Raw genomic sequence first — 26,091 nt, forward strand, 5'->3', positions numbered from 1 at the left:
GCTGCAGCTTGAGCTCATTGAGCTGCAGTGTAACGATGATGCCGCAGAAAACACCAGCAGTTTTCTCTAACCTCCCCTCCCTCTCTAAGATTCTGGAGAAAGTAGTCGCCAAAGAGCTGTGTGACTTTCTACATAACAATAGTTTATTTGAGGATTTTCAGTCAGGATTTAGAGTTCATCATAGCACAGAGACAGCTCTGGTTAAAGTTAATAATGACCTTCTGACTGCTTCTGACAATGGACTTGTCTCTGTACTTGTATTATTAGATCTTAGTGCTGCATTTGACATCATTGACCATAATATTCTTTTACAGAGACTTGAGCATCAAATTGGCATTAAAGGAACCGCACTAAGCTGGTTTAAGTCATATTTATCAGATCGCTGGCAGTTTGTACATGTTAGCGATGAATCTTCAATAAATACTGCAGTTAGTCATGGAGTTCCACAAGGTTCTGTACTTGGACCAATACTATTTACTTTATATATGCTCCCTTTAGGCAACATTATTAGGAATCACTCCATTAACTTTCACTGTTATGCAGATGATACGCAGTTATATCTATCAATCAAGCCCAATGAAATTAATCAATTATCTAAAGTACAAACATGTCTTAAGGACATAAAATCCTAGAAGACCTGCAATTTTCTGATGTTAAACTCATTGGCCCCAAAAACCTTAGAGACTCACTGTCTAAAGATATAGTTACTCTAGATGGCATTAACTTGGCCTCTAGCACCACTGTCAGGAATCTTGGAGTTATGTTTGATCAGGATTTGTCATTTAACTCCCACATAAAGCAGACCTCTAGGACTGCCTTCTTTCATTTACATAATATTAGAAAAATTAGACACATTCTGTCACAGACAGATGCAGAAAAACTAATCCATGCATGTGTTACTCCAAGGCTGGATTACTGCAACTCTTTATTATCAGGTTGCCCCAATAAGTCCATTAAAATGCTCCAATTAATTCAGAATGCTGCAGCACGAGTACTGACAGGAACTAGAAAAAGAGATCACATCTCTCCTGTACTAGCTTCTCTGCAATGGCTCCCTGTTAAATGTAGAATAGAATTTAAAATCCTCCTCCTCACCTATAAAGCTCTTCATGGTCAGGCCCCTTCATATCTTAAAGAGCTCATAGTACCCTATTACCCCTCTAGAACACTACGTTCTCTGAATGCTGGGCTACTTGTGGTTCCTATAGTCTCTAAAAGTAGAACAGGAGCCAGAGCCTTCAGTTACCAAGCTCCTCTCCTGTGGAACCAGCTTCCATTTGTGGTTTGGGAGGCAGACACCCTCACCACATTCAAGAGTAGGCTTAAGACATTCCTCTTTGATAAAGCTTATAGTTAGGGCTGGAGCAGGTGAGTCCTGAACCATCCCTTAGTTATGCTGCTATAGGCCTAGACTATCGGGGGATTTCCCATGGTGCACTGAGCTCCTCCCTTCCTCTCTCTTTCTGCACTCATTCATGTCCCATTAATGCATGTTACTAACTTCACTTCTTCCCCGGAGTTCTTGTGCTTTCTCGTCTCGCAGGTTCTTGACGATCCTGGTGGAGCCTCCTGCCATGGTCCTGCTAGATTGCCATTGCCAATACTGTTGTTGCTGTGCACCTGTCTGTCTGTCTCTCGCTCTCTCTCTCTCTGCCTCTCTCTCTCTCTCTCTCTCTCTCTCACCCCAACTGGTCGAGACAGACGACCACCCACCTAGAGCCGGAGGGTCTGTCCTAGGTTTCTGCCTTTTAACAGGCAGTTTTTCCTTGCCCTTGTCGCCAAGTGCTTGCTCATGGTGGTACTGTTGGGTCTCTGTAATTAATGTTTTAAAGAGTTCGGTCTAGACCTGCTCTATTTGAAAAATGTCCTGAGATAACTTCTGTTATGAATTGGCGCTATACAAAAAAAATTGAATTGAATTGAATTGAATTGAATTGAATTGAATTGAATTTTCTCTTGTTGACTTTTACCGGCAGCTGGACAAAGGCAGTTTTCCAGAAATGTGATCATTTGCTAAGAAAATGCTGAGCTTATTCGGCTCCACATATTTGTGTGAGCAAACATTCACAGTCATGAACTTAAACAAGAACCGATTAAGGTCAAGACTAAGTGACTCCCACTTACGTGACATTTTACGCATCTCAACTACTGCCCTCAAACCAGACCTGGCCTCTTTACTGAAATCTAGATCTCAGTATCACCCTTCTCATAAGTGTCAGCAAGTTATCTTCTCCTTAATCAATCTGAAATTGAGTGTTTTGAACGGTAACATCTGTCACTATTAACAGTGAAAAGCTAAAAGCACACTTATGCACTTGGACTTATTTTATTAAACTCTTGAATAAGATTTGGTTATAACTGTTGATGTTATGTGCCTGTAGATGTGACACAAACTATTGCTTTCCAGAAAAATCTTGTAAAAGACCAGGACAAAATTCACGTTTTAAACTTTAATGATAACAGACCACTTTGCATTACTTATAACTCCTGTTTAAAATGTTCATGTGGCAAAGATATTTATCAAACTCATGGAAATTTAAGGTATTCTATAGAGTTTGTACAATGTTATCTGACTCTCAAGATATGAATGAAAGGCAGAATTGTGTTTTTAGAGTTGTTCACGTCTGCCTGAGTGCCTTATATTTGGTTACATTGCCATTTGAAAAATAAAGGTAATTGTGACAATGAAAACTGTTTTATAACAGTGTGTATTTTCATGTAACTTTTGTGGTTAAAAAAATGTCAGAAGAAACTATTGACCCCCGGGCATCTTCGCTTTATCAAATCTGGCCCTCTTTGCAAAAGACACCCCTGATATAGTCCAAACTGGACTGGATTTAAGGGGTCAAGAGAAATTAAGCAAGAAGAAAGAAAAGGAAGGTAGGAAGAAGGAAGTCAACTTAAAACAAGTCAGTATGTTATCTTTAGTCTTTTTTTTTTAGCATATCACACAAGCAACACACACGTGCGAATATACTGACCGACTTCTTTAGTGCAGATAATAAAGCACCGAATTAGGTAACACTTTATAATGAGTACACACTATTAAGCATTAGTTAAGCATGAATAAATACTGAATTCATCATTTATAACGTATGAATACACATTAGTATGTAGTTTATAAACACAGTTAAAAATGTTTTATTCATCATTGATAAGCGCATTAGTTATGGATTAGTAAATACTGAATTCATCATTTATAAAGCATGTTTCTGCTGTAAATAGTCATTACTATGTAGTTTATAATCACAGTTATAAATGTTTTACACTTCATTGTACTGTACATTTCTGCATACACTTGCACATCCACTATTCAGACATGTATTAATGATTAGTGACTGTGTTAGCAGATGTTCTATAAAAACTCACAACAAGTTCATTTTCTAATGATGTCCCATAAACAGTTATTAATGCAGGAATTCATGAATTGAGGCAGTTACAAAGCACTTACTACTCGTTAATTAAGTATTTTGCACGAGCTTATCTAAAGTGAGCACTATCTATGGCTTATTAAGCATTTACAAATGAGATATAAAGGCTGACAATGCCTCGAGACTCACAAAATGTTCAGTTATCTTAACAGACGAAGGAGAGACACAACACAAAGGGATATAGAACACATTGTATTGATATTTATTGCAACTTCCCAACATAATGTGTGCTACCAAACAAAGACACATACTCACCACTAGTGCCGCTGACGGCCGCCGACTCCAATGTGCTTCTCCATGCTCCCCTTGGCTCCACTGTCAGAAACTTCTGAGAGTTACGTACGTAAATATGACGTAACATCCCGCCTCCCACCGTCATCACGTTGATGACGTGCTGAGAGCGGGACTGCAAGCTCAACGTACACGTCCCAAACAGATAAGATCACAACAATAGCATGTCTTCATAAACCACCCTTGTTCGTCTTCATACAATATGTTGGGAAGTTGCAGTAAATATCAATACAATATGTTCTATATCCCTTTGTGTTGTGTCTCTCCTTCGTCTGTTAAGATAACTGAACATTTTGTGAGTCTTGAGGCATTGTCAGCCTTTATATCTCATTTGTAAATGCTTAATAAGCCATAGATAGTGCTCACTTTAGATGAGCTCGTGCAAAATACTTAATTAACGAGTAGTAAGTGCTTTGTAACTGCCTCAATTCATGAATTCCTGCATTAATAACTGTTTATAGGCCATCATTAGAAAATGAATTTGTTGTGAGTTTTATAGAACATCTGCTAACACAGTCACTAATCATTAATACATGTCTGAATAGTGGATGTGCAAGTGCATGCAGAAATGTACAGTACAATGAAGAGTAAAACATTTATAACTGTGATTATAAACCACATAGTAATGACTATTTACAGCAGAATCAGGCTTTATAAATGATGAATTCAGTATTTACTAATCCATAACTGATGTGCTTATCAATGATGAATAAAATTTTTTTAACTGTGTTTATAAACTACATACTAATGTGTATTCATACGTTATAAATGATGATTTTATTATTTATTCATGCTTAACTAATGCTTAATAGTGTGTACTCATTATAAAGTGTTACCCAGAAGGGTAAGAGGGATTCAGCAGAAACATCTTGAATAAATGCAGAACATTATCTTGCTGAATACTGTAATGATTTTACTGGAATTGTAGTCCCTGTAGTAAAGTTTTGTGCGTTCATGTGATGCTTGATAAACATTATAGCATTATATTATAACATTATTATATAGAAATATATATATATATATATTATTATATATTATACATCTTGACATTAAGATATTTAGTTAGTTAAGGATTTCATAAAATGTATGACAACTTTTATGGGTCCAAACACCATTATTTCGGACAAAATTGTGTTATGTAAATATTATTTCACACATTTTTTATAATTTATATGATGTTTTCATCTAAATGCACCTGTCCCTAACTTCCTTTTATTGTAGTCCTTTCTATAACACTGAACATAATGCCATAGTATTTTTCAAAACCAAACAAACCTAGTTTCTATGGAAACAGAAGTTCGCAAGTGAGCACATGGATGACAGGTTGGGCCACCCACACAATGTGACCCTCAAGATCAATAAAAACAAGGTCAAAATCTGTTCTTCTGAAGTACTTATTGTGTGTCCTTACCGCAGCACTTAGTAATAGTGTATTTTGAACTACATTTTAAAAATAAATTAATATGACTATTGAAAATTACATATATTAGGTGCTAAGAGTCAAAGCTTATGTAGCAGACCTTGCTAGCGGCTATTTATCTGGGATATGTCATTTCTACAACATTTCTTTATGGCAGTAGCAAAAAACCTAATGAGATGGTTCAAATCAAACTGAGGAAGTTTTTTGAAGATATGAAAGATATTTGATTTGAGTAGAAGCAACTTAAGTATCTATTGTTGAGGTAGCTTGGAGTTAATTGAAGTTAACTGTTAATTGTAACAATTCAGTTAATTGATGTGACATGCATATGCAGCATTTCTCCGAACTTATTCAAAATGTGTGAGGAGAATTTATCTGAATAAATTCACTTAAATGCATAAAAACATGGTGATTTACTCAGCTTTTCTAAAGCAAATTATTACATCATTGTCACAATAGCTGACATGCGCTAAAAACAACTTCACTGATTATCAAATTGGTTGCACTACATGCAACATTACCCTTTCATACACATTCACACAGTGATAGCAAAGCCCATCGCACGGAAACTAACTTATTCATGCTCATTCATTCATCACATACACACCAATGACACAGCGATTTGGAGTTTTGGGCTTTTTCAGTATCTTGCTCAAGGATACTTCGACATGCAGCCAGAGGAACGGGGATCCAACCACAACCTCCGATTAGTGGTCAACATGTCCTACCTCTGAGCCACAACCACCCTTGTGTTTATCAACTAACTGTTCATGTTCATGTTCATCAATCAAGTGTTATTCACTTCACCTGTCAGTAGTCATAATGTTATGGCTGATCGGTGTTAGTGCACTCAAAACATTGAATTGCTTCAACAATTAATTTTTGAGTTGGGTTTATTTATGTGAATGAGTGACTCCCCTTTTTTTTTTTTTTAAGGATTAATTTATTTATGATATGTTACTTCTTTTATTAGGATGTGTTGTCAGGTTTTACAGTGTAGGTATATAGACCTTGTGTCACAATAGAGACAAATTCAAGGCGAGTTATATGTAAAAAATAAAAAATAAACATGATCCGACAATATGCAATTTTGCGTAGTTTATATATATTATAGTGGTATAGTGGTGATGGTCAAAATTAAAATTCATAGAGGTTGAAACACCCAATAACAGTACTGTCATGCCTTTTTTTGTTTGTTTAAAGGTTAACCTTTTTAACCTTCACAAAATGTAAAATGAATTGTAGTAATGCATGGTAGTGTCAATAGATGAGTATTAGATATTGGGAGTGTCTTGAGAGTCAAAAGATGACATTTTTCAAAGCCAGAAATCTCAGCAGTCAGCCAAATAATTAAAAAGCTGGTAAGTATTGATCAGCAACCCAGTCAACATACCCAGATACCTTATGGTCATCTGGGGCAGTAAAAATCCTAATTGTCACCTCTGTAAGATGGAAGGATAAAAAACAACCCAAAGGAGGACTGAAGGCCGAGTCGAAAAGTCGACCTTCACCGTAATTCTCCCTCAGCCTCTCACTGCCTAAGATCTGGGCCAACCAGGTGGACTGTGAGGGCTTTTGTCCAGAAATTGAATGAGAAATGATTACAGTGATAAGCTCAACACCAGTGGGCTGCAAAATCACTATGTGCCAGGCTCCCCCACTCTCAATCACAACTCACATTTTAGCAAGGACTCCAAAAACGTGTGCTCTGAATCAAAAGAATTCAATGCAATTTCAGGCACTAAGATATGGGGACAGCAGCAGAACTGGAGGACCACAGAGTGCCTTTGATTGCAACATGCACACTGAATGTGTCAAAGTGATGGTTACTGGAATACACTGACCAGAGAGTAATCTTAGATAGCGCATTTGATACTGTAGTATTTGTTTAGCTAAACTTGTTCTAAATCAACAGAACTACAATTCTGATTACATTATTCCTCTCTTGTTTTAATTAAATGAGAATTTTCTTGGTTGTGAGAATGTTGTATTGAATCCAGGATTACTTAGGCAATGTCATCATAGAAATAACACAGCTGGTATAAGACTGGTTCATTGCCTTTAAGCAGCATTGTTGACAGTATCTGTTTATCTAGATAGATGAAGCCTTGATATACCTTGGAGGCCAGTGCTTCAGCACTTTCTCTGCATGTCCTCTCGATCTCCAGGTTCTCCTGAATGGCACTGACCTCTTCAAAGACCATCTGAGAAACTAAGAAAAAGACAAAGACACAAAATGATACAACATATTAGATCTATTTTATGACTTGTGTGTAATTTTGGGCTGTTACAGAGGATGGTTGACAATTGTGAGAATAATGTAGTTCAATTCAATTCGGTTTTATTTGTACAGCTTCCTCCTTGTAAAGTTATATACAGATACAACAATTCCCACCATGAGCAAATACTTGGCGACAGTGGCAAGGAAAACCTTGCATATGTGCTATTACCACAAGCCTGCTGACCGGATCCAGGAGACAGACACGCCTTAGCATGACGCTTCCTGTCTGTGCAAGGGGCGTTGCTTGACAGACATCATACACACGTCAGTGTGTTTTAGCCTTAAGATCTTAGGATACTTTGTTTTTGAGAATTGATACAATATCACAAAACATAACTCAATACTCAAGTATATCATTATTTTCTTACACCCCTTTTGTTACTGTTGACAACTGGCAAAGCACAAACTAATAGACTGACGAAGAAAAGAAAATTAAGCATGTTCATCTTACAATTTGTGCCCCTAGCAAAGAAGCCCACTAGTCAGTAGCCTTCGCTGATGTGACAATGTTAACGAAATATGAAAGGCAGCATTCAAAATTCTACTGAATGACTGCATTCATGTCAATACAAACGTAAAAAAGTCAACTCATCGCTATTCAACCTGATCAAAATGCCATCAAGGAAACAAAGAACATTATTAGGATTTTCTAAATGAGTGTAACTTCTCATTTCATTGCGCAGTTAATTGACATAAGAGTGCTGTAACACTTGACACTGAAGTATATTTCTCCTTGCTATTGTGTCTGCCATGTGAGTAGCCTCAATGGCGAGTGACCTGTGTGCATCATTATGGTATGAATTCAAAAGGAAGTGAACTTAAGGTTGTTACCAATATACCTTTTATTCAGATAATTTTCCCTACCTTTTTATTTTCATCAGCCCGAACCAATGTGTACTGAGTATAGACTGAATACATGCAGGAAACAACTTCAGACTATAAATAATAGTTTAGAGTGTATGTGGGCTTTTTATTAGGAATCATACATGTAATGTTGCACTTAACCCAGGGCGAATATAAAAATCTGCCTTTAAGACTTAATTCTTATCATAAGAAGAGAGATACACTGTATTTTAATTGATTTAACACTGAAGTCTGTTAAATCAAGTGAATTGAGGCATTGGATGTAATTAATCCTAGTCTTCTGTGTCATCAGATTAGTGAAGTGCACTGAAAGTACAATATGTAATTTCTGCTGCTAGGGGAGAAATTGCTAGTAGCACAATCAGATTTCTTCAGTGTTCATGGTTCAGGAGGTTTCTACCAGGAGCCGAATTATCCACAGGTCTCCTCCTCTCCAAAACAAATGCACCCGCTGAAAAAAATGATAAAAACACAGAATAAAGCAGTTCCACCTTAAAAATCACTGCTTCTCCCATGCTGTTGGACAGACAAAGGACGTCCCGGAGGGGTTGCAAGCCGAGCTGCTGCTAACTTTAGCTCAGCTTGTTTCTCTGATAACTTAAGATCCAGACGTCCGATGACTAAAATCCTTCTGGCAGACAACCACAACGCTGATGCATGCACAAAGATGATATGACGCCATTGACAGGTGACCGGTGAAACGCAGCATTACCTGAATAAATTAACAGATTTCTCTAAGTTTGAACAAAACTGAGCTATATTGAAATGGTTGCAATCTGTAACTTCGCCAGTAGATATCAATCTTACACACAGGTCTTTCAAGGTCTGTTTCTTTTGGAGCTTTCGACCGAATCACATTTTATTAGCTGTTGGAGTTATAAAAGTGTTCCAAATAGTGGAATGTGTGAACATCTACAGTTTCATGACAACTGAGAAAGCAACAGAAGACCATGTGATACAGTCAAAAGCTTGAACTGTGGAAACTGCTGTTTCCAAGGACAAGTATGAACTGTCAAGCTTAAATCTACTGCTTGCTTAAGTTCAAACTGAGATCACTTTAAAATCCTGTTATGGTTGACATGTTAAGCTCGATGCTTCACAGACTCTAAGGTGACAAAAAATGTGCCATGCGCTATGAGAGCGGTCCAGAATTTATGATCCTATGCAGACACCAAACAACCACCTCCATGTTCATTTCAAGTATGTCAGGGCCTTTTGCAAACAAATGATTATTGATACATCCAGCAGACGTTCATTGACTTGATGAATCTAAGTCCAATATTCACTCTCCTTTTAGCTCTTTTCTGGTCTCCACCAACTCCTGAGAACAATATCTGGATGTTCAGCTGTAAAACACTCCACGTGTTGTTGTTGTTCACCACCTAGTTGCTGACTTTGTCTGACTCGAAAACCAAAACAATGAACTAAAAGAGGCTAAAAAGCTTCATAGAGCTGAGGTGATAATTCTCTGTGAAGTCATTATGAGCAACACCTTTTATATTACACACATTTGCCCAATTGTTGATATGAGAAATATTGATTATTATAGCTTTAAATAACCTAGGTAGTTGAAAGAAATCAGGTAAAATTCCTAATCACAAACCGTAATGTTGTTTAGGCTGCAATCACACCTCAGTACAAAAAGAACGCCCCTAAAGAATTCCCCACCACTTATCTAATTAAACATTGTGGTTGAGCGAGGAACAAATTAAGCATTAGTGCCATTGCTGTGGGCAATTCCTTCCCCCAGTGACACCTAATTAAGAACTTGATGAACGCCAGCGCCGGGCGATATCCGCGTTCCTCTGGCGCCCTCCACATCAGTCATTCAATAGCACTTAGCTGCCAGTTTTCATCCTCGGCCTCTTCTCCGTTTCTCTACGCCTGTCTCCATAATGCCGTGGCCACACTCAGCAACCTACGAAAGGACGCCTTGAACTAAATGACATGTTAATTATAATTACTGGTAGCCATGGTAAATAAACAGCAGTGGAAGTGTTGAAAGTGTATGAGCACGAGTCGACGGGGGGCTCTGACACGTCAGAATTGGCAGTCTTAATTGTAAGTTTCGGCCTCCCCATCATCACTCCATCTTTTTTCTCCCCTCTTTTTTGTGCCTGTCTTTTTTCATCCTCCTCTCAGGAAAGACAGTGATTACCCCTGTGCCGACGTGCTGCATAATGGTATCAGCGCCGCCAACGGAGCAGTGAATTAAATTGTATCTGCAGCCGCTGTGAAGCCTTGATGAGGGGGGCAGATGCCTTTGTGGTGTTATCATTATAACACAATGGTCATGTTGTCATCAACCTTGCCATCGGCAATTGAAAAGGCATGATTGTGTGTTGGGGGCTTTTTCTCCCATCCTCCCACTACCCCCTCCACCCCAACACCCACCATACCCTGCCGCCCCATCCCCAGCCGTTTCGTTGTGAATAGGAGCAATTTTCTAAGAGCTATGAAATCACGTAATAGGTCCTAATATGCAGCTGCTTGGCACAGTGAGGCAGCGTCTATTAACACGGAAGTCAAACACAATATGTGTTTTGGCTGGAGAATGGTTGAATACAGGCCAGATTTATTCAGATGAAAATCCACACAACTGTCACCGTTACAAAGACAAACTATTTGCTCTATCTTTTGACATGTGGTGCCCTATTTCAAAATCTGTCTTCACTAAAGTGGTCATAGCAAAGCATTCAACCTGTAAGAAAAATCATTTCGGAAAATTGAATGGTAGGCCAAACCATTTGAAACATATTTGTAGTGTTTGGAAACAGATTTGTGATAAAAGCTTGAGCAGCGACAGTGCTATTCCAGTTCCATTATCTGTGGCCTGGTTCATAGATTTATACAGTTGTGATCATTCTCAAAACAACAAAACACATGTTCTCTTATCAATTCATATGTTGTCACAATTTAGATCATATTGGTATTGGTAGGCAGATGTGTTGCATCTGATACATCTTCTTGACAATGTACTGTATGCTCCTGAATTTCCTAGTGCCCTTTCATAAACTAACATTCAAGGTTAATTCACTTCACATGGAAGTGTCTGATTGCTTTAATTCTGATTATGTTACAGCAGGCTAGTATAAATTAAAAACTCAAGCTGGATTTATATCACTTTTTAGGCTTGTCTATTATCTTGGCATTTGATCAGTTTTTAAATGAAAATTTAAAATGTTGAGATAAAAATGCTTTTAGTGTCATACTTAATGGCAGAGGAAAATAAAACCAATAATAAGGTATTAATAACAGACATTGTGTATAATTTTGTTTAATTCAGAAGAACATTCTATATCAAAAACTACAAATTCAGCTAAGTGGTCAGTTTTTGATGATACAGTCTGTATCAACACCATGTTACACCATTGGTAGGTTGAGTGTTAGAGTTTTCCCATCACTGTTGGGCAGTGAGGTATTACTAGTAATATTACACTAACAATATTACAGTTACCCCACAAAACAATAATTAGTCACAACCTTACTTTTGTTGTCACCTCCTACTGATTTAAATTCAATCATTTTAACTCGATTTGTCCCTAAAAGACAATGTCAAATTATTGGACTTCACTAAAACGTATATATCAATAATCATTATTGTGATTAATATATAAATCAAATAGACAGCATAGACCTCTGACCTTTATCTACAGCATTCCATATAACAATATCATTGTTGTTACTATTATTAGAATCAAATAAACAGCATAGGACCTGTATACAGCACTGACCTCTGTGCTGTATAGGGTTAGGGTCCTGTCCTCTGTAAGTTAGTATTATTTTGGAGCTATTGTCGGTAGAACTGTATGAAATGTTACACACACATGCAATGTGGCTTCATGTACAACATTCCAAAAATCAGCATTGAAGCCCGTTAATCAGACCAAGCCTTCAAGAGTTTGGCAACTAATTACAGACAAACAATATTTGATGCCCCATTGATGTCTTGTTCATGAGTTATTAGCCAAAATGTAAATATGCTTAATGATGACCACATGGTGGCGCTATTGTTCTTAAGAAAATCATACATCACTGTTGTCTGCGTGTATTGGTAGCATTTGAATGAAAAGTAGAACATTTCTTGAGTGTGCCTGACTCTGGCCCGTGACTCTGGCCCATACATTGACGCTGCTGAGTAGTTTACAGTATATGACCTCTACCTTAGATATTTGACAGATCAAGCTTTCAACGTGTGTGTGTGTGTTCATTTGAGAGAACAAATAGACAGTTCACAATGTAGCATAGACAGTTTGCAATTTAAGAAATATTGTGAAAATTCTGCCTAGCAACCAGCTTTACTTTACTGCTAGCCTAATGCTTGGTGTATGTGAACCACAACACATTGACACTATTGCTGTTGTTTGTTTAATGTGTATTTTTGCGCTCTAATAGCTGAAAATTATTTTTTTTTCATTTAAACTAAACATTCTAATTTATGTTTATGGTTGAAACTATTTTCTTATTTGGATACAATATAAATTGGCAGCAGGACATTGAACTGAATTTATTAATTTGATCAAAGCATTTTTATTAGATTAAGCATGATTTGCACATGCGCATTGTTGAGTTCGAGATCCCGCTCTCTGACCTGTTTACATCCAAATAAAGGAATAAAAAAAAACGTCTGTCACAGAGTAATCAGGGGGCGGCGGCCGCGACGGTACACTCCAACAGACCCCTCGAGCCAGGCTGCGACACAGAAGAACGACAACGAGCAACACTGATACTGGTAGGGTAAAAAATTTAACTTTGTCTACCGTTAACGTTTTTTTCCAAGTATACCTGACTGGCCTTGACTCTGGCCGTAATGTCAGCACTCCCGCTTGATATCTTATAAGTTATAAGGTTAAGCTAGCACTAATGTTAGCATTCTTCATTCAAACTGTAACGTTAACTTACTTTAGCCGTCCTCTGGTCGTGGGTGGGATATGTTATCACAGTTCGCTAGCTAACTAAGAAATGCAAGCTATCATTTCTAAATGTAATGTTATTTTGTGGCGGCACTGACGGTAGCTAAAGTTACCACGTGTAAGTTAGTTAACGTTACAGCTAATGTTATGTTCGTGACTTAAAATGCGTTTGCTCTGCTTAGTGTTTTTAATAGTTAACAGTAGCGCGAAGAGCCTAGCAAATGTTGCCGACATTACTGTCTTAAAGTGCTCTGCGGGCTCTGTTTTAAAGCTAGTGAAGATAGTAGTAGTATCATATGAAACTACACCACATTAGGCATCAATTAGTACCAACCATGACATGCTGGCTTGTCAGGAAGGGGGTTAATAACGCTCCAAAGTTTGTTTTTTTGTTGTTGTTGTTGTTGCGTTTTTGACACTTGACGTGGTAACGTTAGTTAATGCTCAGGTTCAAGCTGCAAACTTGACTGATGGTTATTTCTGCTTTCAATAGCATAAGGGCATCTGTGATCTTTTATTCACCCTCCTAATTATCTTGTGTTCAGTATTTATCAGCTATAATATTACAAGGTCCAGCTAATTCTTGCTGATAATGTTACTTTGCTACACTGTTAACAGCATTTACATGTTTTTAGAAAAGTACAAAAAAAAAAAAATAAGACGAAAATGTTAGGGAGGGATGAATGGTGAAGAGATCCAATCAGAGCCAATCTTTGAGGGTAGGTTGATCTATGCAGAAGCAGCAGAGGCATTTTAAAGAGCCACGGCAAATGCAGGCGCAACAGCTAAACAAACGCAGCAGCAGTTACACAGGAGGAGAACAAAGACGAGTTTGCAGAACTTCGCACAGTTTCAAGGACGTTTTCACAACAGTTAGGTTGTTTACATTATATTTAGTTGTGTTTAGTTGCACAGTCTTAGTTACACAGTTTTGGCTGATTTCAGTTGACTTCGCTCGTTAGCAACAAGCTAACGTTTTGCAGTGCACCCGGTCTGAGGGCAATGGCATGTCTCATGAACAGAAATGTCAGAGCTAGGTCTAGGACGAAAACAAAGAATTGACATCTGGTCACACTTCACATATGACAACAAGGACAACAAGACCGTCTGTAAACCGTGTGGAGCAAAAATCGCTGGGAAAAACACCACCAACTTGAAGTGACATTTACAGACGACTCATCCAGAAATACATGCAAAGGTTAGCATAAGGTTATTTTATCAGATAAACCACCGTGATTTAGTCGACTAAAATCTGCTAATATTTGGTCTACTAAAACTAGACTAAGACTAAAAGAATTAAGACTAGACTAAGACTAAAACTCTTATGATATTTAGTCGACTAACTTATTTGGAAGCTCCTGCCAGTGATCATTGCTTGTGGTAAGTTCTATTTACAATGTCATAGGGGCATTTTTGATAATTAGGCCAGTGGGCTGGGGAAAGTACAGAATCTTCTCTTATCTGGGAAATTGTCTACCAGATCTACTAAGTAAAACTAAATGTACATTAACAATTAGGTGTAGTCTACTCAGTTAACTAAAGGTATCTTTTGTATCATGTTTCCTCAGTTATCCGTGCATGTGGAAATGTAAAGACTGTGACAATTCATTTTCAAGAAGATCTGAACTTCTGAAACACTATAAACTTGATCATCGGCATTATGGAAGGGGCCGTGCTTACCCCTGTACTTATGAGAATTGCCCATGCACATGCAAGACATGGAAAGCTCTACTGACCCATCTAAGCAAATCCCATCCTGCTCAACAATCCTCACAGAAAGATAGCTTTTCACAATTCTTCAAGTGCCACATTTGCGACAACAATCTACTTTCTAGACAGACTATTTTCAACACATTGGGAAACATTTGAAAAATCATGAATCTGTCAGTGGTATGTTTGCTGGTTGCTCATACAAAAATATTGATTCTGTTTTGTTTTTCTAGGTTTAAGTATTTCACCATCTAAAAACTTTTACACTTCTTTCTGTATGCTCTACTTTTTAGATCAATGCCGAGTTCATCCGAATCACAACAGTTCCCTTGGAGACAAAGTTCTTGGCGCAGTTGGACAAGCACTCCACCAAACTGCTGGAGGTCATCAGGAGCAAGGGAGGAGTTGTGAAAGAGAAGACCACCAGGACCTTGCAGGTTTTAGATGAGGTATCTATGACCAAGTTGTGTATCAGTGAGATCCATGGCTGAATTGATTGTTTAATTTTAATTAATTGTAACTGTTCTTACTCAGACTGTGGACATCACCATCAGAAGAGAATGCATCCTCAAATCTCTGATGATCTACCTGGGCGAACCTGTTGAGTACCTTATCAAAGAATACCAGGTAAGGGCTCTCACTCTCGCACTCGCTCACACAGTTAACAGCCACAGACTAACAGCCATATGTAATAAATAGGGGTGTGACGAGAAACTCAGCTCATGAGATTAGATTTTAAAACTATTTATAAGAAATCTTTGATGCTGTATTATATGACTGAATTCTCCTGCATTCTGGTGAATGTTTCTGCACCAATTTATTTATGTAAGGGGGAAACACACCATTCAGGTGGCAATTCAAAACCTAACACTATAACAGAATATAATGCAGTAAGGCTCTCAGGCATTCTGTGTTGCTTTCAGATATATTTCTCCTGTAGATCAATCAAATTTGGGGAAGTGACTTCTTTAAATGTGATTTTAGACCTTTTTTACCTCAGTGATAAATTAATAAATTTTAATTCAGTTATAAACTCCTGGACTTTAATAGCTCCTGTGTTTCAGCAGGTTTTCTGCTCAAAACCCTCTGCACATTCAGAATCTCTCCCACAGATCTGTGTTCTCTGACATGTCCAGAAAAAAAACTGAATATAACGAGAATAACGTCATCATCAGTGTTGGGCAAGTTACTCAGAAAGTTACAAGTTACTTATTACTCCTTTAAAAAGTAATAATATTACATTACTTATTACTGGGTGATAAAAGTAACTAGTTACGTTACTTGTTACATTACTATATTACTTTCACAACCGATTTACTTTACTTTTACTCCAATTTAAGGGTTCTTGGATACACACAGTTTGTTGCTAATGAGACAATCGGGCTCAAGAAAGGATGGTTTGCACTCAAAAAAATCTTCAGACTAAAAATAAATCCTCAGCTTATTTATTTTTATTTTCTATGCATTTTTCCCTACAAAATCAGCCCAATAATTTTAGGATGCTAAATTCTTTTCAAATAGAGCAATTGAACTCGCAGAATAGAAAAATATTGCAAGGTCAGTTTTTTCCAATATCTAATAATAATATAATATATATTTTTAGATCACGTCGTATGCTGGTGTTGCATAAGCTGGGCAGAGTTGATTCACTTCGCGAGTGCACGTTATCTTTACATTTGTCTTTCACTGTGTGAGAAAATTGATGTGTGGCGTGACAGCATGTGAATGTGAATTGCGTGAGTCTCATGAGACAGCTTTTTAACCTCATGAGAAATCTTGTCACTTTTAATCTTGTCACACCCCTTGTAATAAACATTTGTTTGATTTGTGCCTATTCAAGTTTTGAAAGTTTAGATTGTATAAGAGCTTGGCACATTATGATCTAAACTATCCGAAAAGGTTGCAGTTTACCTTTGAATTTGTGCAAAAGGTCCTGATGGAGCTTGATGGAAAAAGGATGACCCCAAAAAGTCAATAGACCGAGCACCCAACTGTACAGCACAGATTAGGCAGAGCTGAATTGCGCAGACTTGCTTGATTTTATTTACCCATTTGTGGTTCAATTTTATGGTGTTTCTACAGCCAAGACTTTGGATCCTTTCTATAAGAAGTTGCACTTACAAGGCTGCATTTTCACTGCAGCATTTACAAATGTGGCTGCCCAAGTTTGATGGCTACCAGCCTCAAAGGCCAAAGTAGGCCGAGATTTCTCAAAAAATGTGTAGAAATGACTTTCAAGACTTTGGATCCTTTTGTAAGAGGCTTACATGGCTGCATTTTCACTGCAGCATTTACAAATGGGGCTGCCCATGTTCAGAGACTACCAGCCTCAAAGGCCGAAGTAGGCCGAGCATTCTAGACCACTGGAGAGACTGATTGCAGCGTATGCACAGATTTGTACGGCAGATAGGTTAGATTTTCAGACCAATGGAGAGGGCCAGGAGCTTTCTATCTTGAGAACTGGAGAGAGTCACACAAGTCATCTTAAAACCCTTGAAGAAAATCATTTGGATAACGTTTCCTGTCAGAAGAATGTTCTTTTTCAATGTTCCTAACTGGTGATTCCATCAAGTGAGTGATACTTAAAGTCACCAACTTTGTGGGCTCAGAGTTTTTGTTTGATCTATTACGCCTAAATTAGTTGTATTCAAATGTAGAGCTTACAGCATTGAATCAGAAACTCTCAGTGTCTTAGGAGTTCCACTATTCACTGTCTGAGGAGCAGTTACAGGATTTGTCTCTGGTGTTCAGCTGAAAGAGTCTGTTCATCATCATATACATTTGAAACAGGTGTACAATGCTGTCATAATAACATTTAATTCTATTTTAGGATGTTTTAGGGTGAAATGTGTTCTGTCAGGAAAAACTGTCCCAATTCAATATTACTACAAATGTGAATGGTAAATGGTAAATGGACCTGTACTTGTATAGCGCCTTTCTAGTCTTCCGACCACACAAAGCGCTTTTACACTACGTGAGACATTCACCCTTTCACACACATTCACACAGTGATGGCAAAGGCCATCGAACATAAACTAACATTCATACACATTTACACACCGATGCACAGCATCGGGAGCAATTTGGGGTTCAGTATCTTGCTCAAGGATACTTCGACATGTGGCACCAGGAGCCGGGGATCGAGCCCACAACCTTCCGATTAAGGAACGACCCGCTCTGCCTCTGAGCCACATCAAGTGACGATTTGAATTATGTAACAAATTTGTGGGCTCAAAGTATTTTTGTGTAAGCCATTACGTCAAATTAGTTGTATTTAAAGATTAACTAAACACATGGTCCATATGCTGCATAAGCTAGTGAGTGATATTTTTACGCTGCACACACTGCCCCACCACAATCTGTGATGTCAGAGTACCTTTTTTGCCATAGACAGATGTTGTTAGTACCTACAAAGACCTCACAGATTAGGGTGAGGCAGTGTGTGCAGCAGGGTGAAAATATCAACTAGGGCAGCAATTGATCATGTGTTTAGCTGATAGTAAGGCTTACACCTGAATTAGAAAATGTATGTCCCGGTAAATTTGACATGGGTACTGCATGATGTCTTAGGAGTTGTGCTACTATTCGCAGCTCCATGATTTGTCTTCTGATGACATCAATAGTCTCGTTTCTGGTGTTCAGCTGCAGCAGACTGTTTATCATCATACATTTGAAACAGATGTTCAATGTTATCAATTTATGGAACAATAAATATGAATGTGTTCTAAAGGAAAGTGTTCTGAGTAGTCATTGATCAAAATGTCTTAAAAGCAATTTCAAATAATGACAACTGTTACTTTTTTATTTGAGACAACCTAAAATAATTAGTTTGCTCCAACCTAAAAATAATTAGATTGCTCCAACCTTTAAAAAGTGGTTGCATGGAGTTATACTTTTCAGGTTAAACTAAATTAAATTATTTGCTTTGAGTCAATATCAAATATTTCATGTAATTGATTACCTCAATTTTTTGAAGTTGATCCAAGGTTTTTATTTTTTCAGTGTATTCAGTAAGTCAGGCTTGTGAGGGAAAGGCTTTGGTTGCCATGCAACCAGGGCCAGGCCAGAGTAGTTAAGCGCAGCTGCGTGCTTTCTTTCTGTCTCTGACTCCAGAGAGAGACAGAAAATCTCCAAATGAACCCCCTCGAACCATTGGCCAGGAACGACCGAAATGACCGTGAGCATCCTCATCGGTTACTGGTACTGTTGGGTCTCTGTAAATGTTATAAAGAGTTCGGTCTAGACCTGCTCCATTTGAAAAGTGTCCTGAGATAACGTCTGTTATGAATTGGCGCTATACAAATAAAATTGAAATTGAATTGAATCTTGTTGACAATAGGAATGCCGAGTTTCAGTGGCTAAAGTTAAAAAATGTGACCTCGGGAGATTGAGGAAGAACAGGTGCAACGAGCTCCTTTCAAAATTTCTCCTGTCCAATTAACATGGGATTAGATGGGGTCGTGAGGGGGTGTCTGACAGCTACAGCAGTGTTATCACTGGGACCCCATTGGATTTTCCTATGTTTATATTAGGGATGTCCGATAATATCGGCCCTCGATATTATCAGCTGATATTCACTAAAAAATTTAATATCGGGAATTATCGGTTTCGGATTTTTATAACCGATGTTTGTTCTGTAGGTTTCAGCATTTCCGAGCCTGCATGAACGCAGCAGGACGTTTACCGGCGCGTGCTTGATGACGTATAACAACAACAACTACGCTAGACTGGTTGGTTGCTAACCGTGGCTAACAAGCAAACAATTTAAAGCTGATTGATTTTAATATAAACACAAAATAAGTGCAATGCACCTTAAATATTTTACCCTGCTATGAGCTGTTCTAAACTAACAATTGGCTTAGAATTTACATTAGCACTCCTTCAGGTGCATAATACAATTAAACACATTAACCAAAGCTAGCGCTTAGCTAGCGCTTAGCCAGAGATGGGTAGTAACGAGTTACATTTACTCCGTTACATTTACTTGAGTAAGTTTTTGAAAAGAATATACTTCTAGGGGTAGTCTTAAATCACTATACTTTTTACTTTTACTTGAGTAGATTTGTGAAGAAGAAACTGTACTCTTACTCCGCTACATTAGGCTACAATGAGCTCGTTACTTTGGTATTCTACGCGTCATTGTTTTTACCCCCCCCGCGTACGTCTCATTTTAATGTTTTATTTTGACAGAGAGAGAGACTTCCGCTCTACCACGTGACTGTGTTTCACCAATCAAACGTAGTTGTGCAGTCTCAGTCGTAGCAAACAAAAATGTCAGGATCAACCGTTGGCAATGCAGACACAGACGAGGAGGAACACCCCTGGCCTCATATTGAAAGCATGTTTACCTTAGTAAAAGTGCAAAACAGCAGCTACATTATGCGGTGTCTTGTCACACACACACACACACACACACACACACACACACACACACACACACAGTTGCCTGCACGGCCTGGTAAAAAAGTATAAAGGTTTGGAAATTTGTGTTACCTGTGCTTATTATTTTCTATTTATTATTATTTTATTGATTTTATTTTTTAAGTACTTGAATTTACCTGGATTATTTTAAGTTAAGCCATTTTGTAATTAATTAATTACTTAATTTTAATTGATTTTATTGATTGGATGAAATATAATTTGCCTAAAGATGATTATTTTGTATTTTTGTCTGTCTGATTGAATACTTGTGTTAAAAAAAAAATCGGACGTTACTCAACAGTTACTCAGTACTTGAGTAGTTTTTTCACCAAGTACTTTTTAACTCTTACTCAAGTAATTATTTGGATGACTAATTTTTACTTTTACTTGAGTCATATTATTCTGAAGTAACAGTACTTTTACTTGAGTACAATTTTTGGCTACTCTACACCTCTGCGCTTAGCACTTAGCTAGCGATTAGCGCGTAGCTAGCGAATACAATGAAAGTTGAAGTTGTTCTCTTATTTTGCACTGACAGTGTTTACATTTGGAAAGCCATGTTGCATTTATGTATGCATCCAGTGGTGCATCACAATAAAATTAGGCATAATGTGTTAATTCCACAATAGGAGACATGTCATGTTGTTACCTAACAGTTTTGGTGTAAAAAGCCTGCATATATCGGTATCGGGTGATATCGGTATCGGAAATTGATAGTTGGACAATATCGGAATATGGGATATCGGCAGAAAAGCCAATATCGAGCATCCCTAGTTAATATCTATCAATTATTTTTCGTTTACAAATTTATTTTTCTACAAATTTGTGGACAGTCCTCAAGCCTTAGTTGCACAATATCATACACAGCCCAGCCATATATACTAGGTTTCCAACTAATCTTGTAACTGCCAGCTACAGTATATGCCCTCAAACTCCATGTTTGTCACATATAAAATGTTTTTAATGTCACAATTTGGATACAAAGACATCTGATGCACAAATATGGATGAGCTAACTTGTGTCTAGAGGTAGATAGTTACTTCAAGGCTGGATTACTGCAACTCTTTATTATCAGGTTGCCCCAATAAGTCCATTAAAACGCTCCAATTAATTCAAAACGCTGCAGCACGAGTACTGACAGGAACTAGAAAAAGAGATCACATCTCTCGAGTACTAGCTTCTCTGCACTGGCTCCCTGTAAAAGTATAGAATAGAATTTAAAATCCTCTTCCTCACCTATAAAGCTCTTCATGGTCAGGCCCCTTCATATCTTAAAGAGCTCATAGTACCCTATTACCCCTCTAGTTCTCTAGAGCTCTCTGAATGCTGGGCTACTTGTGGTTCCTATAGTCTCTAAAAGTAGAACAGGAGCCAGAGCCTTCAGTTACCAAGCTCCTCTCCTGTGGAACCAGCTTCCAGTTGTGGTTCGGGAGGCAGACACCCTCTCCACATTCAAGAGTAGGCTTAAGATGTTCCTCTTTGATAAAGCTTATAGTTAAGGCTGGATCAGGTGAGTCCTGAACCATCCCTTAGTTATGCTGCTATAGGCCTAGACTATCGTGGGATTTCCCATGGTGCACTGAGTTCCTCTCTTCCTTTCTCTTTCTGCACTCATTCATGTCCCATTAATGCATGTTACTACCTTCACTTCTTCCCCGGAGTTCTTGTGCTTTCTCGTCTCACAGGTTCTTATCAATCCTGGTGGAGCCTCCTGCCATGGTCCAGCTAGATTGCCATTGCCAATACTGTTGTTGCTGTGCACCTGTTTGTCTGTCTGTCTGTCTCTCTCCCTCTCTCGCTCTCTCTCTTTCACTCCAACTGGTTGAGGCAGACGACCACCCACCTAGAGCCGAAGGATCTGTCCTAGGTTTCTGCCTTTTAACAGGCAGTTTTTCCTTGCCCTTGTCGCCAAGTACTTGCTCATGGTGGTACTGTTGGGTCTCTGTACATTTTTAAAGAGTTCGGTCTAGACCTACTCTATTTGAAAAGTGTCCTGAGATAACTTCTGTTATGAATTGGCGCTATACAAATAAAATTGAATTGAATTGAATTGAATAGGTACAGTAGTACATGCAAGGGTCCTCCATGTATGAAATCCAGCTAGAGACATTTTATTACCTCTATCTTAAACTCACTCTTTTCCATTCAAGTGTGGCAGCTAATTTGCAAAAAACTCTAGTTCCGTTCTTCTTGGTTGAGTGGATGCATTGTGTAAACTGCATACTGCTTTCCAAGATGATGTTCGATTGAAATTCCTCACCCTGCACAATGCGCATACAACAGCAAAAGTGAATTTTTGTTTACTACTATCAACCAGCTTGTAACTCCATCTCCTCCTGCTATTCATGCCTCCTCTCCTGCTGACTTTTTTCATTGGCAAGATCGATGGTCTAAGGTCTCATTTCCCCCTCACTGTTCTGCCCCCTCGAGGGTTCAGGGGTTCTATTTTACTGTCTGATTTTGCTCCTATCTCTCTAACTGTCGATAATATGTATCCCTCCTCCAGTCCCTGTGACACAGTTCCTACAACGTTTTTAAAAACCATACTCCATGTCTTAGGTCCTAGCCTGCTTTCTATCATCAATTCCTCTCTCACATCAGGGTCCGCACCTGACCTCTTTAAAATTGCCAGTGTTCAGCCACTTCTTGAAATACCCTCTCTCAATCCAGACCAGTTAGAAAACTATAGACCTATCTCCAAACTTCCCTTTTTATCTAAAATACTTGAAAGGATTGTTGCGGACCAGCTCCTGAAGCTTGGAGATGGTCATAGAATCTTTGACAAATTCCAATCTGGTTTTCGCTAAAAGCATAGCAACGAGACAGCATTACTGAGGAGTGTCTAATGACATCCTTATGCATGCTGACAAAGGTAAAAGCTCCATCCTTATTCTTCTCGATCTGACTGTAGCCTTTGATACCATCGATCACGCCATTTTACTGGATAGATTACAGAACTGGGTTGGCATTTCTGGTACAGCCTTAAACTGGTTTCATTCTTATTTCTCTAATAGAGTCTTTAATGTCTGCATTAATAATCATGTGTCCTCCTCTGCTCCCCTGCTGTGTGGTGTTCCTCAGGGGTCGGTTCTTGGTCCAGTTCTGTTCTCCCTGTATATGCTTCCACTGGGTCATTTGTTCAGCTGCTTCCATGACATGTCATACCACTGTTATGTCGATGATACACAGATCTACTTTTCTGCGAAACCGAATAACGTGAATCAACTGTCCTCTCTCCATGAGTGCTTAGCTGCCACCAAAGACTGGATGTCTCTTATTTTTCTCCACTTTAATCCTGACAAAACTGAAATAATTTTATTTGGCCCTGAAAACTTTGTCACTGCAGTTGATCAGTTTATTGGACGATTACGCACTATTATCAAACCCACTGCTGGGTATCATCATCGACCAGCATATATACATTTGACCTTCATGTGACAAAACTTGTCCAGTCCTGTTTCCTGCAGCTACAAAATATAGCAAAAATCAAAAGTTTCCTGATCAACAATTAATTCACACCTTCATTTTCTCCCGTCTAGATTACTGTAATTCCCTCTACACATGCCTCAGTCAAGCTTTGTTAAATCGTTTACAGTTAGTACAAAATGCAGCTGCCAGACTTTGAACAAGTATCAGCCGTCAGTCCCACATTACTACTGTTCTCGCATCCCTTCACTGGCTTCCTGTAAAATTCACAATCAATTATAAGATCTTACTGATTACATATAAGGCACTTCATGACCTTGCCCCCAGTTACACTTCAGATCTCCTTGTTCCTCATTCCACTCCTCGGCCACTTTGCTCCTCAAATCTTCCACGCTCTACCTGTAAATCTAAAGGTGACCATGCCTTCGCTGTTTTAGCCCCAACATTGTGGAACGGTCTTCCCCATTCAATCAGATTCACTGAATCTGTGGACTGTTTTAAGCAGCTCCTCAAAACCCACCTCTACAGGCTAGCCTTTTTATAGATGTCCTTGTTTGTTTCCTCGTCTGTCGTCTCTCTTTTAATTTATTCTTTCCCTCTTGTTTTATCTTTCTTTGTTTGTATTTACATGCTCCCTATGTTTGTTTTATAGGGTATGGTTATACTAGGGTTGGGCGGTAATACGGTAATATGGTATACCGCGGGGTCTTAAAAATAGCAACGGTATCAGTTTCAATACCGTCATTAAAAAAAATGCAATGCACTTATATAGGAGACAAGGATTATATATTAAATATAATTTATTTAATATATGGGAAAGATGGCAAGTCTCGCACCGAATGACCTGGTCTCAAAGAAGAACACGACTTCTGCAGTTTGGCAGTATTTCGGGTTCCGACCTAATGAGAAGGGAGAGGAGGTAAATACTGATGAGGCAATTTGTAAATTGTGCAATAAAAAGGTGACCGCGAGAGATGGAAACACCTCTAACCTAAGGACGCATCTCCGAAACAACCACCCACTCACTGCTGTGAGGATGCATTTGGCCCCGAGTTCACTCAGTGCAACAGTTTCGACGCCTCCCGCTGATACCGATGCAGGACCAACAACAACTAGGTCCACCGCCAGTTATACGCAGCCGACGATAATGGGAAACATTCGGAAAAACAACAAAGTACAAAAGGGACAGTGTCTGTTGGAAAACCTGTACTGATGCAGTGACAAAATACATGGCGAAGGAAATGGTCATTTTCCACACAGTGGAAAAAAAGTCCTGGAAGGACATGGTAAAGGTCCTAGATACCCAGTACGAGCTGCCTGGATGGAAACATTTCTCACAACAGCCGTCTCACATTTATATAGTAAAGTTAGAGACAAGGTTCAAGTGCTGCTGTCAGAGGCAGACAGTTATTTCTTGACAAATGACATGCAGTCGTCAGTTAACATGACACCATATATGTCCCTGACTGTCCACACCATTACACCTGAGTGGAAACTTGAATCCAAATGCCTCCAAACAACGTATTTTCCTGAGAGTCATACGGCAGACAATCTTGGTGCTGTGCTCAGAGCTGCACTTCAGGACTGGCAACTTGACGAGAAAAACTTTCAGCCATAACCACTGACAACGCTGCCAACATTTCTGCCGCAATCAGGTCCTTGCATTGGCCGTGGCTTAACTGCTTCGGTCACAATCTAAACTTGGCTGTCACAAATGCATTGCATGACCAGAGGCAAAAAAACGAGCGCGCCCTCGGACTATGCCATAATATTGTCGGGGCCTTTTCACACAGCTGGCAACGTAAGCATGAACTGCACAAGAAGCAAGTGGAGTTGGGACTCCAAGAACATAGTCTCATAACGGTAAGCATAAATTTGTATCTGAATATCTGAATCTGTTAAGGTTAGATGACGTAATTAAGAATAGAATGGAATAATAAACATTAATGGGCTTATTTATTTATTTATTTATTCATTCATTTATTTAGGCCTATTCATTCATTCATTCGTTTATTCATTCATTCATTCACCCATCCATCGGCAGGACTGCGCAACTCACTTGGGCTCCAAACTGGCAATGGTGGAGCGCATCCTCGAGCAGGCCCAAGCGATCAGACACGTCCTGTTCACACTTCACTGATATTTTGTCAGGAGAAAATTATGTGACCAGTTCCTCTATCCTCCCCATACTCCAGCTCTGCAGGGACAATGTGTTGGCTGTGTCAGAAACCGACCTCCAGCTAACAAAGTCAATAAAAACTGAAATTTTAACAAAGCTGGAGGCCAAGTATGAATCCGATTCAGTGCGCAAATTAATGCGAAAATGCACTTTCC

At 38.7% G+C, this 26,091-nt stretch overlaps 1 protein-coding gene across 3 annotated transcripts in view; it reads right to left on the reverse strand.

The window, feature by feature from the left end:
- Positions 1–26,091, reverse strand: part of shtn1 (shootin 1) — a 67,571-nt gene that overhangs the window by 36,273 nt on the left and 5,207 nt on the right. For all 3 annotated transcript variants that reach the window (XM_051423955.1, XM_051423944.1, XM_051423965.1), the window contains exon 4: positions 7,260–7,354. In XM_051423955.1, the coding sequence (XP_051279915.1) occupies positions 7,260–7,354 (95 nt within the window). The remainder of the gene's footprint in view (positions 1–7,259; positions 7,355–26,091) is intronic.

This window comes from Dicentrarchus labrax, unplaced genomic scaffold, assembly GCF_905237075.1.
Source record: "Dicentrarchus labrax unplaced genomic scaffold, dlabrax2021, whole genome shotgun sequence".
Lineage (NCBI taxonomy): Eukaryota > Metazoa > Chordata > Actinopteri > Moronidae > Dicentrarchus > Dicentrarchus labrax.